The sequence below is a fragment of the Erythrolamprus reginae genome, unplaced genomic scaffold, assembly GCF_031021105.1.
Source record: "Erythrolamprus reginae isolate rEryReg1 unplaced genomic scaffold, rEryReg1.hap1 H_5, whole genome shotgun sequence".
NCBI classification, from domain to species: domain Eukaryota; kingdom Metazoa; phylum Chordata; class Lepidosauria; order Squamata; family Dipsadidae; genus Erythrolamprus; species Erythrolamprus reginae.
The window spans coordinates 1218789-1237846 of NW_027248506.1; the positions used below are offsets into that span (position 1 = coordinate 1218789).

Here is a 19058-nt window from a genome sequence, read left to right on the forward strand (position 1 = left end):
AGTTGGAAGGGATCTTGGGCAAATAGTTATCCAACATCTTAAAAACTTGTATTCACAAGTTGCTTCTCTCCTTGATTAGTTCTGGAGACCTCACCTACAAAAAGATATTGATAAAATTGAACGGCTCCAAAAATGGTGGAAGGTTTTAAGCATAAAATTTATCAGGAAAGATTTAATGAACTCAGTCTGTATAGTCTGGAGGACAGAAGGGAAAGTGGGGGGACAGGATCGAAACATTTAAATATGTTAAAGGGTTAAATAAGGTCCAGGAGGGAAGTGTTTTTAATAGGAAAGTGAACACAAGAACAAGGGGACACAATCTGAGGTTAGTTGGGAGAAAGATCAGAAGCAACGTGAGAAAATATTATTTGACTGAAAGAGTAGTAGATCCTTGGAACAAACTTCCAGCAGACGTGGTTGGTAAATCCACAGTCACTGAATATTAAACATGCCTGGGATAAACATATATCCATCCTAAGATAAAATACAGGAAATAGTATAAGGGCAGACTAGATGTACCATGAGGTCTTTTTCTGCTGTCAATCTTCTATGTTTCTATGTTTTAGAGTGATGGTGGTGGGGGACAATGGCGATTTTGCAGTAACCTTCCCCTGGAGTGGGGAGGGAATTGAGATTTTGCAATATCCTTCCACTGCCATGCCTACCTATTATTATTATTATTATTATTATTATTATTATTATTAATTAGATTTGTATGCCGCCCCTCTCCATAGACTCGGGGCATACCAAGCTATGTCCACCAAGTCAAGCCACATTTATCAAGCCACGCCCATAGAACCAGTAGTAAAAACATTTGAATCCCACCACTAATATAAATAAATCCTCAGTGATTCAGAAATAGGTATAGTTTAATTATTCTTTTTTCCTATTTGTCACACAGCTTCAAAATCTTTCTGATGAGAGCCACGCATAATTGCCACCTGTGTGTTATTAAAAATACAAACAATATATGTTTTTTGCTTGTAAGCTCCAGGATTTGTAATTTTTAATGAATCCGTGAAAGGTGCAAATAAAACTCCATCGGATAATTGTTCTAAAAAATGGCAGTTCGGTACCATGCCAACCTCTATATCACTGACAGCTCCTCAGCTGTGTTTGCCTGCAGATTGAACTTTGAAGTAGCCAAACACAATTTAGCTTGTTATGTAAACCTAATAATTGCCATTCCTATACTTTTCTAAATGTTATGCAAACAAAGGAAATTGGGATGTGTAAACAGGGGTTAAAATAACCATGGAGGAGCCCACTGTGGAAATTCTAGACTGATTAAATTGTAGTGTGAAGGCAAATATTAAATGGTAGTGTCTTTAATTCAGCATTAGAAGGTATAGGTTGCTTGAAGATTTTTTTTTTTAAATCTTCCTAATGCTAAATAATTTTCTGTGCCAATTGCAATAAATGAAGTTGGTTTTAGTCTTGCACTCTTACACCAGCAAATGGGATGTTATCTGAAAAGCAAACTCTAAGTACATTTGCTGTTTGTTTATTTATTTTATTTATTGGATTTGTATGCCGCCCCTCTCCACAGACTTGGGGCGGCTAACAACAGCAATAAAACAGCACATAATAATAATCCAATACTAAAACAGTTAAAAACCCATTATTATAAAGCCAAACATACATACAGACATGCATAAAATTGTAAAGGCCTAGGGGGAAAGAGTATCTCAATTCCCCGATGCCTGGCGGCAGAGGTGGGTTTTAAGCAGCTTACGAAAGGCAAGGAGGGTGGAGGCAATTCTAATCTCTGGGGGGAGTTGGTTCCAGAGGGTCGGGGCTGCCACAGAGAAGGCTCTTCCCCTGGGTCCTGTCAAGCAACATTGTTTGGTTAACAGGACCCGGAGAAGACCCACTCTGTGGGACCTAACTGGTCGCTGGGATTCATGCAGCAGAAGGCAGTCCTGAGATAATCTGGTCCAGTGCCATGAACGGCTTTATAGGTCATAACCAACACTTTGAATTATGACCGGAAACTGATCGGCAACCAGTGCAGACTGCGGAGTGTTGGTGTAACATGGGCATATTTGGGAAAGCCCATGATTGCTCTCGCAGCTGCATTCTGCACGATCTGAAGTTTCCGAACACTTTTCAAAGGTAGCCCCATGTAGAGAGCATTACAGTAGTCGAGCCTCGAGGTGATGAAGGCATGAGTGACTGTGAGCAGTGACTCCCGGTCCAAATAGGGTCAGAACTGGTGCACCAGGCAAACCTGGGCAAACGCCTTGTTCTAGATCTCTTCACATACCTTCTTTTTTCCTTTGTCTCCATTTTGGCTTCATAAGGCCCTTTAACATATAATACTCCGCAGGCAATTTGTAGTATTATTTAATTATTGTTGTATTGGACTTATATGCCGCCCCTCTACGCACACTCGGGACAACTCAAAACAAGAATACTAACAATATAACTGTAATAAATCTAATATTTTAAAAAAAACATCTAAAAAATCCATAATTAAAACCATATAACACAAGCATACCTTACATAAACTATATAAGCCTGGGGGAGGTGTCCCATAATATAATTCCTACGTTATATATAATATAATTCCTATATTTACTGACCCCTCACATCCTGGACACAAACTGTTTCGACTCCTACCCTCAAAACGTCACTACAGAGCCCTGCACACCAAAACAACTAGACACAAGAACAGTTTTCCCCCGAACGCCATCACTCTGCTAAACAAATAATTCTCTCAACACTGTCAGACTTTCTACTAAATCTGCACTTCTATTTCTACTAGTTTTTCTCATCATTCCCATCATCCTTTTCCTCCCACTTAGGACTGTATGACTGTAACTTGTTGCTTTTATCCTAAGATTTTTATTAATATTGATTGTTTCTTCATTGCTTATTTGACCCCTATGACAATCATTAAGTGTTCACCCATTTTGAGGCTGTCAGAAATCACTACCCCTAAATCGTTCTCTTTTGAAGTTTTTGCTAACACAGAACTGCCAATGCAATACTCAGATTGAGGATTCCTTTTGCCCAAGTGCATTATTTTACATTTGGAAACATTAAACTGCAGTTTCCATTGCTTTGACCACTTATCTAGTAAAGCTAAATCATTTGCCATATTACAGATGCCTCCAGGAATATCAACCCTATTGCACACTTTAGAGTCATCGGCAAATAGGCAAACCTTCCCTACCAAACCTTCCCCTATGTCACTCACAAACATATTAAAAATAATAGGACCCAGAACAGACCCTTGTGGCACACCGCTTGTAACCTGTCTCTGCTCAGAATACTCGCCATTAACAACAACCCTCTGATGTCTACGCTACAGCCAACTGCAAATCCATTGAACTATCCAGGTATTAAGTCCAATCTTCACTAATTTATCTATCAGCTCTTTACGTGGAACCATATCAAAGGCTTTGCTGAAGTCCAGGTAGGCAATATCCACGGCATCACCACCATCATCATAGGTGAAAATAATGAAAGTTGAAATTTTATTGGGACTTTTGTTTTTCTTGTAATTGCTCCCTGCTTTAAAGAGAGAAAGAGAAATAGGTCATGGAAATTATACTAACAAGGTATAGAATCTTTCAGTTGAGAAGGGAAATATTAGTTTTGTAAGAAGGAATCAAATAGGCATGTAGCCAACTTGTTTTCAAAATGTTTCCCCAAAGCACTTATTGGATTTTTTTTTTACATTCACCAGTACTCCTTAAGCTACTTAACAAGTCCAGAAATGCACACTCCGTATTTGCTTACATTACATACTATTTCTATATATTGATTTTTTTTAAAAAAAACCCCTTGTTGTGCTGCAGAAATAGGCAAACAGAAGCAATAAGACCAAGTAGGATAGTTAGTTTCTATTTTGAGAAACAATCAAGATTTTCTGACAGAGGAATCAAAATGGCAAAGTTCCAGATGATTATTTTCAGCACTGCTATAAATACCTGGCTCAAAACAAAATAACAACAACCAAAAAATCAGCCATCCTTCCTTGTGAGAGAGATTGTAAAGCAGAAAATTACGGGATGGGGGAATAAATCAATGAAACAAATGGCAAATTATTTTTTTTTAAAAGGAAAGAAAAATCTTGCATCTCTGCATTAAAGGATAAAAAAGGTGTAATAAAACGTAGTAATGATGAATTGCAAAAAATAATGAAAGAGTTTTATGAAAAATTATATAAAAAAGAACAAGACCTCACCTACAAAAAGATATGGACAAAATTGAACGGCTCCAAAGACGGGCTACAAGAATGGTGGAAGGTCTTAAGCATAAAGCATATCAGGAAAGACTTAATGAACTCAATCTGTAGAGTCTGGAGGACAGAAGGGAAAGGGGGGACATGATCGAAACATTTAAATATGTTAAAGGGTTAAATAGGGTTCAGGAGGGAAGTGTTTTTAACAGGAAAGTGAACACAAGAACAAGGGGACACAATCTGAAGTTAGTTGGGGGAAAGATCAAAAGCAACGTGAGAAAATATTATTTCACTGAAAGAGTAATAGATCCTTGGAACAAACTTCCAGCAGACGTGGTAGATAAATCCACAGTAAGTGAATTTAAACATGCCTGGGATAAACATATATCCATTGTAAGATAAAATACAGGAAATAGTATGAGATCTTTTTCTGCCGTCAGTCTTCTATGTTTCTATGTTTCTAAGTTATTCTGCAAAATATAGAGGCTAAGGAGAAACTAATGGAAGAAGACAAGCAAATATTAAATGGGAAAATAACAAATGATGAAATTATTAGAGTTATTAATGGGTTGAAACCTGGTAAAGCTCCGGGCCCAGATGGATTTACAGGGGAATATTATAAGACTTATGTGATTCAATTATTACCGTATTTGGAGAAATTATTTAATAACATCCTTCAAACCTTTAATATTCCACAGTCATGGAAGACATCGGAGATTATTACTATCCCAAAACCAGATCGGGATTTGTTAGATCCGGGATCCTATCGCCCCATCAGCTTATTAAATCAGGATTATAAAATATTTATGAAAATTATAGCAAATAGGATAGAGGGTATCTTACCAAAAATAATTGGTGAAGACCAATATGGATTTGTTAAAGGAAGGAAAATTTATGAACCAATTAGAAATGTTGTTAATGTGCTACACCATGCAGCCATCCTTCCTTGTGTAGCAGTGGGGAAATACTGTATATTTCTCTAAGATGCTGCAAGGTTTTTTTAATCTTTTTTCTTTCCCTACAGCAAACTAGCATACCTACCTACAATTTTGAATTCTTCATTCTATTTCTTGCATACTTGACTTTGTGCCTGAATGTTCAAACATCTGGCAACTCCAAATCTCAACCAACAAATGCTCGGTCCTACACATTGGCAAAAAGAATCAGAACACCAATTACAAGCTGAATAAACAAGAGCTTGCAGATAACCCTCACTCCATAAAAGACCTTGGAATACTCATATCAAATGACCTAAGTGCCAAATCCCACTGCAACAACATCGGCAAAAAAGAGTTGTTTACCTAATCCTACGTAGCTTCTGCTCTGGTAATCTCACACTACTAACCAGAGCATACAAAACTTTTGCCAGACCAATCCTTGAATACAGCTCATCTGTCTGGAACACACACAGCATTTCAGACATAAACACTCTAGAAAATGTCCAGAGATTCTGTACTAGAAGAGTCCTCAACTCCTCCACTCGCAACAGAATACCCTACACAACTAGACTTACAATCCTAGGTTTAGAAAGATCAGAACTATGTCGCCTTAAAAACGACCAAAGCATAGCCCATAAAATTATCTGCTACAACATCCCTCCTGTCTGTCTGTCTGTCTGTCTGTCTGTCTGTCTATCATCTATCTATCTATCTATCTATCTATCTATCTATCTATCTATCTATCTATCTATCATCTATCTATCTATCTATCTATTTATCATCTATCTATCTATCTATCTATCTATCTATCTATCTATCTATCTATCATCTATCTATCTATCTATCTATCTATCTATCTATCTATCTATCTATCTATCTATCATCTATCTATCTATCATCTATCTATCTATCTATCTATCTATCTATCTATCTATCTATCTATCTATCTATCTATCTATCTATCTATCTATCTATCTATCTATCATCTATCTACCGTGTTTCCCCGAAAATAAGACACTGTCTTATATTAATTTTTGCTCCAAAAGTTGTGCTACGTCTTATTTTCGGGGGGTGCCTTATATTTCTCAAATAAGACAAATTCACAGGCAGAAAAGCTGACACCCCCAAAGAAAGTGTAGCGTACGGTACACTGATTACAGTACGGTACCTGTCAGTATGGCACCCACACACACAAACGACGGCACTTATATAGCACAACAGTATACTCCCGCTATTGCAGCTTCCGGCCACAAGAGGAGCTACAGTCTATGTACTGTAGTGGAGACTGTAATGGCGGTGAGACAGCAGCAGACTGTGTCTGCTATACTGTACGGTACAAAGCGATGGAAGGGGCCAGCAGGGGATGCCACATTATTACGGTACTGCTATGAACAGCTTTGAATGGTACCGTATGTTTTTCCACCGTACCGTATGTAAACTTGGCTACGCCTTATTTTTTGGGGGTGCCTTATATTAGCAAATTCTGCAAAACCTCTGACATGCCTTACTTTTGGGGTATGTCTTATTTTCGGGGAAACAGGGTATCTATCTATCTATCTATCTATCTATCTATCTATCTATCTATCTATCTATATATCATCTACCTACCTACCTATCCACCCACCTACCCATCTACCCATCTACTTTCCTATCTATCTATCTATCTATCTATCTATCTATCTATCTATCTATCTATCTATCTATCTATCTATCTATTTTTCTTTCTCTATCCACCTTTTCTATCCCATGCATGATTTTATACATTTTGATCAAGTCACCCCAAGGCTGAAGAGACAAGGCGTTGCAACCTAGTCCCCATAAGGGAGGGGCTCCATTTCCTTGATCCAGAGTCACACACAGCCCCGAAAATTCATACTCCTCATTTCTGTCTTGTTTTCTCTTGGTCTCCTGGCCATCCATAGTTCTTCGATATCATTTTGCTCCCCAATTCCATTTTAAAACCACGTACAGAATATCAGCGACCAGTCTAGCAAAATGTTGACATTCCTAAAACAATTTCAGCCCAGAAATACATCCCATGGTCCAAAATCACGTGCCAGTTTCTGAAAGGAAGTTAAATCCATGTTCATGTCTTTTTTTTAATGCCACATTCACCGAGCGCAGCCCAAATGGGACTAGGTTTTCTACTTTATGTCTGCAGTATTTAACTGTATTACAGACATAGGAAGATTTTGTAAAAGAGAACAAAAACAGAAACCTTGAGTATTGAGAGAGTTTATTTTCTTTTTATTGTTCCTTTCAGAAGAAGAAAAAAGATAACTCTGATGGTCTGTGTCGGATGCAGTTAAGCTGCATGTCCTATAAACTTCATTTATGTTTTTCTTATCGATTGCCTTTTTCTTGAGTAATTTGTATTTTTAATGGCTCAGGGTAGATTTTCCTTTTTTAAAAAAATAAATAAAAAAATTCAACCGCCAAGCTCCAGTTCATTTTGAGAGGTCTGTTTCTTTGTTTCTTTCTCTTTCTTTCACAGTGATTAATTCTTGAAGGAAGCAGCTGTGAATGGTAAATTGGCAATACAGGGTGACTCTGGGGTTATGGTACTTGGAGAGATTTTCGAAGAGGGAAATAACAGGTGTCTTGTGTCATCCCAGGTTTAGAAAAATTTCCAGGGCCAGGAAAGGTGCCTTCCCCCCTCTTCTCCCCTGCCTTTTTCTGTGTTCTAAAACAACAATTGTTGTTCTGTTGCTAGCTTCAAATTAGCTTGGATTTCAAATAGATAGGTACATTAATTTGTCTTTTAGAATATCATTCAAGAGATGGAATGCAGGAGGGAATTTGGTTTAGTTCATTTATACAGTGGTACCTCTACTTATGAACTCAATTCATTCCGTGACCAGGTTCTTAAGTAGAAAAGTGTGTAAAAAGAAGCAATTTTCCCCATAGAATCAATGTAAAAGCAAATAATACTTGCAATTGGGGAAACCACAGGGAGGGTGGAGGCCCTGTTTCCTCCCAGGAGATTCCTAGAGAGGCCCCACAGAGGCTTCTCCCCGCCTTTTCCGGCCCTGTTTCCTCCCAGGAGATTCCTAGAGAGGCCCCATGGAGGCTTCTCCCCTGCCTTTTCCAATTACAGTTTCGGAGGCTCAGGTTTGTAAGTGGAAAATGGTTCTTGAGAAGAGGTGAACACCTGGTTCTTATCTAGAAAAGTTCATAAGTAGAGGCGTTCTTAAGTACCACTGTAGATAGGTACATTAATTTGTCTTTTAGAATATCATTCAAAGAGATTGGAATGCATGAGGTTATTTTGTTTGGTTAGTTCATTTATATCTATGTTTTCATCGGTTAATGGAATCCAGGTGCCTCACAGTGAGCATCTATCTCTTTGTCCCTACCTACCTACCTACCTGCCTACCCTCTATGATAAGAATCAAACACTGCAGGCTACATCTGCTGATTGTCGGCTTCCAGCAGTTTGGCATGTCGACTCAGGGGTCGGCTGCTGCCTGGACCGGGGGGACGGACGACGCAGTGGGGTAGCGAAAATGGAGCTCCACTCCAGAGCCCCCAATTTGCACTGAAAGATGTTGAAAGAAAATGCATAAGCCACGGCCACAATGTGGTAGTAAAAAAATTTGGTAGCCCTTCACTGCGTCTACCATATACAGTGTTCTCTCGATTTTCGCGGGTTCGAACTTCGCGAAAAGTCTATACCACGTTTTTTTTCAAAAATATTAATTAAAAAATACTTTGCGGGTTTTTTCCCTATACCATGTTTTTTCCCACCCGATGACATCATATGTCATCGCCAAACTTTTGTCTGCCTTTAATAATTTTTTTTTAATAAACTTTAATAAATAAACATGGTGAGTAATAATCTGAATGGTTGCTAAGGGAATGGGAAATTGCAATTCAGGGGTTTAAAGTGTTAAGGGAAGGCTTGTGACACTGTTCATAGCCAAAAATAGTGTATTTACTTCCGCATTTCTACTTCGCGGAAATTCGACTTTCGCGGGCGGTCTCGGAACGCATCCCTGCGAAAAGTGAGGGAACACTCACTGTACATATGATTTTCAATTATCTTCCTTTCTGTAGGAATTTGGATTCCAAGTAGAACTCAGGCCACTTGCAGTATAGATTAGGAGGGAAGAAGTATAGGCTTCTAGCTCTATAGACAACAAAGCAAATATTTAGTGCATGCATGAATTAACAACCCTGCAATCTTTTACTTGAATCTGTTTCAAGCTGTTGTTCTGACATTATTTATAGAATTGTCGAATATACAGTCAGTTCTTTTTGATGGTTTGCATTCATTTCAGCATTTTGGATTAATTAATACTTTTTTGGGGGGGGAAATAAAGGCACACAGAAACAAAAATTAAGGGTTTTCAGGCTTTTGAAAAGAATAAATTATTCATGTATGAGTTTCAACTCTTAAAAACATTGAGTTTATTTCTTAACGGGCCATAAAGTGGAAACTTACCACAAACAACGTTTAAAAAGTAATGTATTATCTTTTCACTATTTGATGTGATAATGGAATAGGATGCTACATATGTTCGCATTTTTTCCTTCATTAATTGATAAGATAAATTATAGATGTTAGAGATTCTCAGCAATTGGATATAACTTTGAATAGTTCCTTTTTCATAGGAGGTGTGGAACTATTCTATTATTTTACATCTACTTTTCTATCTTACAATCTTAAATACTCCACCATATAGCCAAATGGCATTATACCATTTCCTAGTGCTTTATACAGCCTTCTCTAAGTATTGTTCTAAACTATAATTAGTCCTTCTTTTTTGTATTAGGAAGACTTCTATGCTTAGTGGATCAATGGTAGCTCCTTTACATGTTAAATGTTGTTTGTCTTGTTTTGTGTTATATTTTAAAAAATCAATAAAATATTTTTTTTTTAAAAAGAAGATGCAAAAAGATTCTTTCTAATATGTGCATGTGTGTTCATGAATATATATATATATATATATATATATATATATATATATATATATATATATGTAGATTGTTCTGAGTTCGGGTTTTGCCCTGTGTAATGTTTTGCATGTCTATGCGACGTTTCGGTGAAATCACATTCACCATCTTCAGGCTGGAGTTCCAATCTTTGCTTTGTTGTATATATATATTCTTTTTGATGCTGATTAAGAACTAATTGTGCATAATTACTGTGGGGCTAAAGCAAGAAGACCATTTATATTTAAGTGGAATGCAACCTGACAGCATAGTTTGAAATGATCTGCTACATAGACAGCTATTAGGAATTTATTGAGAGAAAAAGTAGAAGCCAAATTTACCCAAAGAAAAAAGTATATATATATATATAGAGAAGTAATTCTCGTGTATCAGTCTCTCATGCATGCTGAAATATTCTTGTTTGTCTCCTAACTAACACTTTGCCTCTCCACCTCTTTCTCCTGTCTGCATTATCTTATTTGTATTCTTATCTTTTTTTTTCTTTCGCTCTTTAATTTTGGAATTTATTGCCCCAAGTTATTTGTCTATGAATCCGAATCAGTTTCTCTTTCTCAAAGTGCTGGAAGGGTCAGTGAGTTTTACAGCTTTTCCTTATTAATTGAGATGTTGCCCTCAGATTTAAATAGGTAAGTAATGGGCCGAGTAGAGAACTTTGCTTTCAAGTTCTTCAGGAGTCACTGTGATGTAACAGATTTATGGATCATTGTGAGCTGAAAGTACTGAACGATTCAGAAAATGTTAGGAAAGTTAATAGGCCTTTGTTTGAGCAGTGCTTCGTCTTTTTAGTTCATTTTCTTTTAAAAAAAATAAAGCTTCTGCTCTGGCAATCTCACACTACTTACCACAGCTTACAAAACTTTTGCCAGACCCATCCTCGAATACAGCTCATCTGTTTGGAACCCATATCGCATCTCAGACATTAACACCCTTGAAAATGTCCAGAGATACTTCACCAGAAGAGCCCTTCACTCCTCCACTCGAAACAGAATACCCTACGAGACTAGACTTTCAATCCTGGGCCTAGAAAGCTTAGATGCCTTAAACAAGATCTAAGTATTGCCCACAAGATCATATGCTGCAACGTCCTGCCTGTCAAAGACTACTTCAGCTTCAACCACAACAACACAAGAGCACACAACAGATTTAAACTTAATATTAACCATTCCAAACTTGACTATAAAAAATACGACTTCAGTAACCGAGTTGTCGAAGAGTGGAACTCATTACTGGACTCCATAGTGTCATCCCCAAACCCCCAACACTTTACCCTTAGATTATCCATGGTTGACCTATCCAGATCCAGAGGTCAGTAAGGGGCGAGTACAAATGCACCAGAGTGCCTTCCGTCCCCTGTCCTATTGCTCTCCTATATCTCCTATACCTTTCTTCTATTCCTATATCTCTTCTTCTATTCTTTCATTGATATGTTCTATTCCTATATCTTCTTTTCTATTATTTCTTAGATATATTTTACTATGAGTATCTCCTCTATAACCTTCATCATGTATTTTACTATGTGTGTGTATACATATACTAAAACTCTCATTGTGTATTAGACTAAATGAATGAATGAATGAATGAATGTTCTATTACTATACCTTCTTTTCTATTATTTCTTAGATATATTTTACTATGAGTATCTCCTCTATAACCTTTATCATGTATTTTACTATGTGTATATAGATATATACCCACTAAAGCCCTCATTGTGTATTGGACAAAAAAATAAATAAAAATAAAACATTAGCATTGCTTGCGTTTAACGTATGGATGTTATTCTTCGACAGGAACCTTTCTCTGAAGTTATCCAAGGAAGTGGATCGAGGAGAAACCCGATGTCCTCGCGTGAACCAGCTGGCCAACAGCCCGTCTATAGAATGGCCTTTCACGGCCATGGAGGAAGGTGGCGGTCTAGAATCGCTGCCTTTTCGGCTGATGATGCAAGATTGCACAGCGGTCAAAACGATGCTGTTGAAAATGAAGAGGGTTCTGCAAGAGGTAAGATTTTAAAGGATGAAAATATTATCTTTTTTTGATGGTGTGATTGACTGCTAAAGAACGATCAGGTCATATATATATACAGTGATACCTTGTCTTACGAACTTAATTGGTTCCGGATTTCTGTTGCCAGCGAAGCGCCCATTTTTGCGATGCTGGGATTCCCCTGCTGGGATTCCCCTGCAGCATCGCAAAAACACGGAAGTCCGGAGGTGGGGTTTCCCATGGAGGGGAGCCTCAGGGGAATCCCAGCAGCGCAATAATAATAATAATAATAATAATAATAATAATAATAATAATAATAATTTGTTAGATTTGTATGCCGCCCCTCTCCGAAGACTCGGGGCGGCTGTTTGCCATCCAGTTACAAATCACGTTATTTGTTGATATGAAATTCAGTCCACTGCTATTCCTTTTCCGACAGAACTGTTATGAATAATTGCTGAAGAATCGTTATACGCGAGGGAAGAACAATTCTTTCGATCCTGCTTATTCTCTTCTTTAACTATTAAAAACAAAGCTGAAGATAATCTCATCCTTATTCAATTTTCTTTCAAACCAATTCCTGATGAAAACTGTTATTCAAGGAATTCCCAAATTGAGTTGGAAAGATGAGTCTGATTAACATGATTGGACTAAACATATGTAAACAGTCACTATAGTACTGGCTACAAAAGCACCATTGTGGAAATACTCATCTCTCCATATTTGTGCATTTATTTGCAAACATTTCCCCTGGAAATAAATCCAAAGAGCAAATGTTCTAGTTCAGACATTTTGGCATTTCTTGTTTTGCTGTTTAGGCTAATTATTCCAATAACTTTGGCAGTGGAGCTGAGAAAGCCCCTTTTTTTTCTGAGTCATTTGCACTTCAAATAATCTGCATATAAAAGATTATTCTCTCTCACACAACCAAGGAGTAAAGGGAACATGCATCTTTGGACCCGTTCAATTTTGTCAATATCTTTTTTGGAGACCTCACCTACAAAAAGATATGGACAAAATTGAACGGGTCCAAAGACGGGCTACAAGAATGGTGGAAGGTCTTAAGCATAAAACGTATCAGGAAAGACTTAATGAACTCAATCTGTATAGTCTGGAGGACAGAAGGAAAAGGGGGGACATGATCGAAACATTTAAATATGTTCAAGGGTTAAATAAGGTCCAGGAGGGAAGTGTTTTTAATAGGAAAGTGAACACAAGAACAAGGGGACACAATCTGAGGTTGTGTGGGGGAAAGATCAGTAGCAACGTGAGAAAATATTATTTTACTGAAAGAGTAGTAGATCCTTGGAACAAACTTCCAGCAGACGTGGTTGGTAAATCCACAGTAACTAAATTTAAACCTGCCTGGGATAAACATAGCTCCATCCTAAGATAAAATACAGGAAATAGTATAAGGGCAGACTAGATGGACCAGGAGGTCTTTTTCTGCCGTCAGTCTTCTATGTTTCTATGTTTCTATTCCTTTCCTAATCTGAATAATTTTGGACTAAATGAGGTGGTGTTTAAAGACCCCAGAGATAAAATGTCTGTCATAGCGAAGAAGGCAAAGTTAATGATAACAAGGTTACTGGGTGAGAAATTGGATTGCATTGAACCTGTGCCTTGTGTGTACCAGAAAATCCCTTTGACATTTAAAAAGGGATTTTTTTTCTGCTTTTCTGTTGATATTATTATTATTAGTGTCACTTAAAAATGTTAAAACAAAACAAACAAAACAAAAAACCCTTAACTGGACATCGACACTAATTGTCTAAAAGCCCTACATGGCATTGGACCAGAATACCTCCGGAACCGCCAGAATTGGCCTTCTCTGGGTCATGTCGACCAAACAATGTCATTTGGTGGGCCCCAGGGGAAGAGCCTTCTCTGTGGCGGCCCTGGCCCTCTGGAATCAACTCCCCCCAGAGATTAGAAGGGCCCCCACCCTCCTTGTCTTTCGCAAGTGACTTAAGACCCACCTATATCGCCAGGCATGGGGGAACTAAGACATCTCCCCCCGGCTTATTATATTTCATGTTTGATGTGTATGTGCTGTATGGTTTTTAATTGTTGAGGGTTTTATATATTTTATTATTAGATTTGTTCCATTGTTATACTGTTTTTATTACTGTGGTGAGCCGCCCCGAGTCTTCGGGGAGAGGCGGCATACAAATCTAATAAATTGAATTGAATTGTTGCACATCGATTGGAGAACTGTATAGCAAAAATAAGCTCTCTTTAATTTCACACTATGACAGTGTCCGGTGAATTTTGAATCAACCACTTCATTCGTGGTCGATTGCCAAGCGAAGGTGTTTGCACCTAGCATTCATGTTTGAAAGAAAGTCCCAGCTCTCTTTGTCTTTCCCTCACTGCCTCCTTCTTCTATCCTAGCAACATTTTTTTAAAAAAAAATTCCAAATCTGTAGCAAGATAACTTACCTGCAAACAAAGATACACTCAAATTCTACTGCCAGTACTTACAAATGATACAGTAAGGTGACTACCAGTTCTCTTATCTCCACCGTGCAGGATGGAGATAGCTAAAATAAATATCGGGCTATGAATCACTTTCATCCTGAGATTCTTTCTCCTGGGAGAATCGGTTTTGCTCTTTTCCTTTGGAGCAGCAGTATTTTTTATTTTTTATTTTTTGCAGGAGAGAGAGAGAAGGCAGAGGCTCTGCCTTTTAAATATATAACTCACAGTAAATTCGCAATAATGAATCTCTAACCATTGTCCTCCTAAATAGGATTATTCCGCTTTCTTTTAACCCGCTGGGATTCTTCTGGCATATTAATTTGCTTTTTTAAAAATTTTATAGTATTCATCATCTTGAAATATACATTTGTGTGCAAAATATATATTAAATCAACACTTGCGACTTAAGAGTTTAAATATACAAAGAGCTATATTTCCAAAGTAGGCGAGGCCACCTTTCAACATGAGGAATGAAAGGCTAAAAAAAGAATGGAATGAAAATTAAAGTAAAATATAAGCAAATCCATCTTTATGGCCTCTGGAGGCCAGAAATGGCTCATTTCCAGATTTCCAATAGGACCGGTAGCAGGGGTGGGCAGCAGGCAGGACGGGGTGGAACGCAGTTCCACCGGTGAAAATGAAGCTCTGTGCCCAGCCCCAGCTGACAATCTCCCCTCCCATCATCCTCTTCCTCGGAAAGTGGCAGAGAGACCAGCACCGGCAGGAGTTGCTCCCCCCTCTTTTCTCAACAGCTGACCGGCACCCGTTCGCCTAGCTGCCCAACCTGAGGCGGGGTGGGGGGGGCGACCCAGGAAGGAGAGCGCGGGAAACACGAAGCAAATCGTCACCCCAGAGAGCGACACCGGTGAGGTTGTAAGTTTAGGACTTAACAGTTCACTTGAACGATGATGATTGTTCAAGCCACTCCCATCTGCTCACATGGCTGGCAAGCCACTCCTACCCGGTCACATGACCATCAAGCCACACCCACAAATAAGCCACACCCACAGTGTGGCTGTAAAATTTTTGGCTGCCCATTACTGACCGGTAGGCCTCGTTTTTTTTGTACTCCACAGGCTCCAGAAGATTTCTTGGAGCCAGGGGAGGTAGAAAACGGCCACCCCTGTTCCCCTGGAGGCCCTCCGGAGGCTGAAAATGGCCTCTCAGAGCCTTTGCGTGAGCCCTCTACTTACCTGGCATCCAAATAATAATAATAATAATAATAGTAATAATATTAAATAACTTAAAACCCACCTCTGCCGCCAGGCATGGGGGAATTGAGATCCTCTTTCCCCCTAGGCCTTTACAATTCTATGCATGGTATGTCTGTATGTATGTTTGGTTTTTATATTAATGGATTTTTAATCATTTCTAATATCAAATTACTATTGTACACTGTTTTATTGTCGCTGTTAGCCGCCCCGAGTCTCCGGAGAGGGGCGGCATACAAATCAAATAAATAAATAAATAAATAAATAAATAAATAAATAAATAAATAAATAAATAAATAAATAAATAAATACATAAATAAATACATAAATAAATAAATAATAATTTATGAGATTTGTATGCCGCCCTTCTCCGGAGACTCGAGGCGGCATGCAAATGTGTGTTAAATTTCTTGTACAAATTGTTTATTTGCCTTTTTTCTCTGTTTGTAACTTACCTGTAAAAGGTTTTCCCCTCCTGTTGAGAGAGATCCATCTTTCCCTCTTCATCTGCCATCCTGACATTTTGGGGAAATGATCAAAGTAACAAATGTTTGCATGTGGCTTACTCTGGATATTTAAGCCCTTCCACACTTCTAAAGTGAGATGGTGTTGGTTAAATGAGGGATCATCTAGGTTATGCCTGTTGAAATTAGTTATTTTAGGAAATTTAGCATGTTGTTGAAATGTAGTCTTAGTTCTGTGGACTATGGACCATCAACAATATGGAACTTTAAAAAGTTTGCACTATTGCAAAACGGGTGTGTTATCCAGGCACTCGTACACTATTTTTTGTACCCCTGGCCATGTACCAGAAGACATTTTTCTTCTATGGTTACTATGCTTTTAAAAACTTTTGTTCATCCACTTATTTTACAAAGAATCTGCTTATGGCACAACTTGCCTCAAATCCATTCCAAGTTGTATACAGTGATACCTCGTCTTACGAACTTAATTGGTTCCGGGACAAGGTTTGTAAGGTGAAAAGTTTGTAAGACGAAACAATGTTTCCCATAGGAATCAATGGAAAAGCGATTAATGCGTGCAAGCCCAAAACTCACCCCTTTTGCCAGCCGAAGCGCCCATTTTTGCGCTGCTGGGATTCCCATGAGGCTCCCCTCCATGGGAAACCTCACCTCCAGACTTCCGTGTTTTTGCGATGCTGCGATTTCGCTGAGGCTCCCCTCGCTGGGAAACCCCACCTCTGGACTTCCGTTGCCAGCAAAGCATCTGTTTTTGTGCTACTGGGATTCCCCTGCAGCATCGCAAAAACACGGAAGTCCGGAGGTGGTGTTTCCCATGGAGGGGAGACTCAGGGGAATCCCAGCAGCGCAAAAACGGGCACTTTGCTGGCAACAGAAGTCCGGAGGCGGGGCATCCCAGTGGCGGCGGCTTGGGTTTGTAAGGTGAAAATGGTTTGGAAGAAGAGGCAAAAACATCTTAAACACCGGGTTTGTATCTCGAAAAGTTTGTATGACGAGGGGTTTGTAAGACGAGGTATCACTGTATTTGTTTTCCAATAAAAATATAATTAACTCAAAAACACCCGAGGTTCGCCATCACTGGCTTAGAAGATGTTATTTTGGACACTGTAATCTTCTATATCTCATCTGATCTTTATTAACATCTAACATACAGTCTCAGATTTATGCAGGCAGTAATAAATGTCAGCAGTTCTTAGGTACAACTTGAAAATCTATCTCTGTGGGGTGTTTGCTGTAACTGTATCAAAGTGTTCTAAACAATTATACTCTGAAATGATAAGGCAACCCATTATAATGCAAATTGGTCTGCCGGGTTTTTTCTTTTTTCTTTTGGTGACAAATTGCTCTGTGTTCTTGTAAGAAAAGGATTTGCACATTATCTCCTATTAAATTAGCCTTTCTAATTTAAACTAAATATGATTACATTTCAGTTTGTGTTTCAAATAATTATTTCTGAAAGGAGACGCACTTCTTTCAAGTAGGACATGATTTCAAAAGTTGGTGTTTTCTTTATAACAGGGTTTAAACACATGCATTAGATTTTTTTAAAAAATCAGGAGTAGAGGGTTGGAATAGAAGACCTTCAAGATCCCTTATAACTCTGTTATTCTGCTAAAATTAAGAGTGAAAAATTCATATTGACAGGAAAACAAGGAAATGGTTAATATTCCCTTGCCTAGCACCACGTGCCTTTTGCAAATTGAAATGTGGTTAGTAGCTTATTAAAAGCTAGTGTAATATTTTAAATCTAACATTCTGAAATCTAAAATCTAACTCTCTATATAGAGCGCTGGTGAGACCACATTTGGAATACTGTATTTAGTTCTGGAGACCTCACCTACAAAAAGATATTGATAAAATTGAATGGGTCCAAAGACGGGCTACAAGAATGGTGGAAGGTCTTAAGCATAAAACGTATCAGGAAAGACTTCATGAACTCAATCTGTATAGTCTGGAAGACAGAAGGAAAAGGGGGGACATGATCGAAACATTTAAATATGTTAAAGGGTTAAATAGGGTTCAGGAGGGAAGTGTTTTTAATAGGAAAGTGAACACAAGAACAAGGGGACACAATCTGAGGTTAGTTGGGGGAAAGATCAAGAGCAACATGAGAAAATATTATTTGACTGAAAGAGTAGTAGATCCTTGGAACAAACTTCCAGCAGACGTGGTAGATAAATCCACAGGAACTGAATTTAAACATGCCTGGGATAAACAAATATCCATCCTAAGATAAAATACAGGAAGTAGTATAAGGGCAGACTAGATGGACCATGAGGTCTTTTTCTGCTGTCAGTCTTCTATGTTTCTAACACAGTCACACTTCAAGTCCATAAAATCCTGTTCATAGCTGGCTGTAGAATTCTGGGAGTTGAAGTTCACAAGTCTTAAAGGTGCCAAGTTTGAATTCTTCTGCCATAGATTGTTGTGTGATAACCTGGACAGGAAGAGAAGAAATAAATAAATGAATAAATGAAGGAAGGAAGGAAGGAAAGAAAGAAAGAGGGAAAGAAAGAAAGAAGGAGGGAGAGGTAGTGGGAGAGAGAGAGAGAAGGAGAAAGAAGGAAGGAAGAAAGAAAGAAAGAAAGAAAGAAAGAGACAGACAGACAGACAGATAGACAGAGATATAGAGAAACATCCTGATGGTTTTCCATCATTGGTTAGGTAGCTACTACAATACAGTGTTTGACAAGCATGTCTAGTATTCACTATTCGATCTTTGCTATAAATCCAACATTTCCAGTTCTCTTGTGCTACTGTATAGCACATTATGAAGCCAGCAGGCGGTGCATTTCATGCTTATATTACAGTACAT

The 19058-nt window shown here is 38.3% G+C and overlaps 1 protein-coding gene across 6 annotated transcripts in view; it reads left to right on the forward strand.

The window, feature by feature from the left end:
• LOC139155723 (serine-rich coiled-coil domain-containing protein 1-like) overlaps positions 1 to 19058 on the forward strand; it is a 311155-nt gene that overhangs the window by 197332 nt on the left and 94765 nt on the right. For all 6 annotated transcript variants that reach the window (XM_070730987.1, XM_070730985.1, XM_070730991.1 and 3 more), the window contains one exon: positions 11874 to 12084. In XM_070730987.1, coding sequence (XP_070587088.1) covers positions 11874 to 12084 — 211 coding nt within the window. The remainder of the gene's footprint in view (positions 1 to 11873; positions 12085 to 19058) is intronic.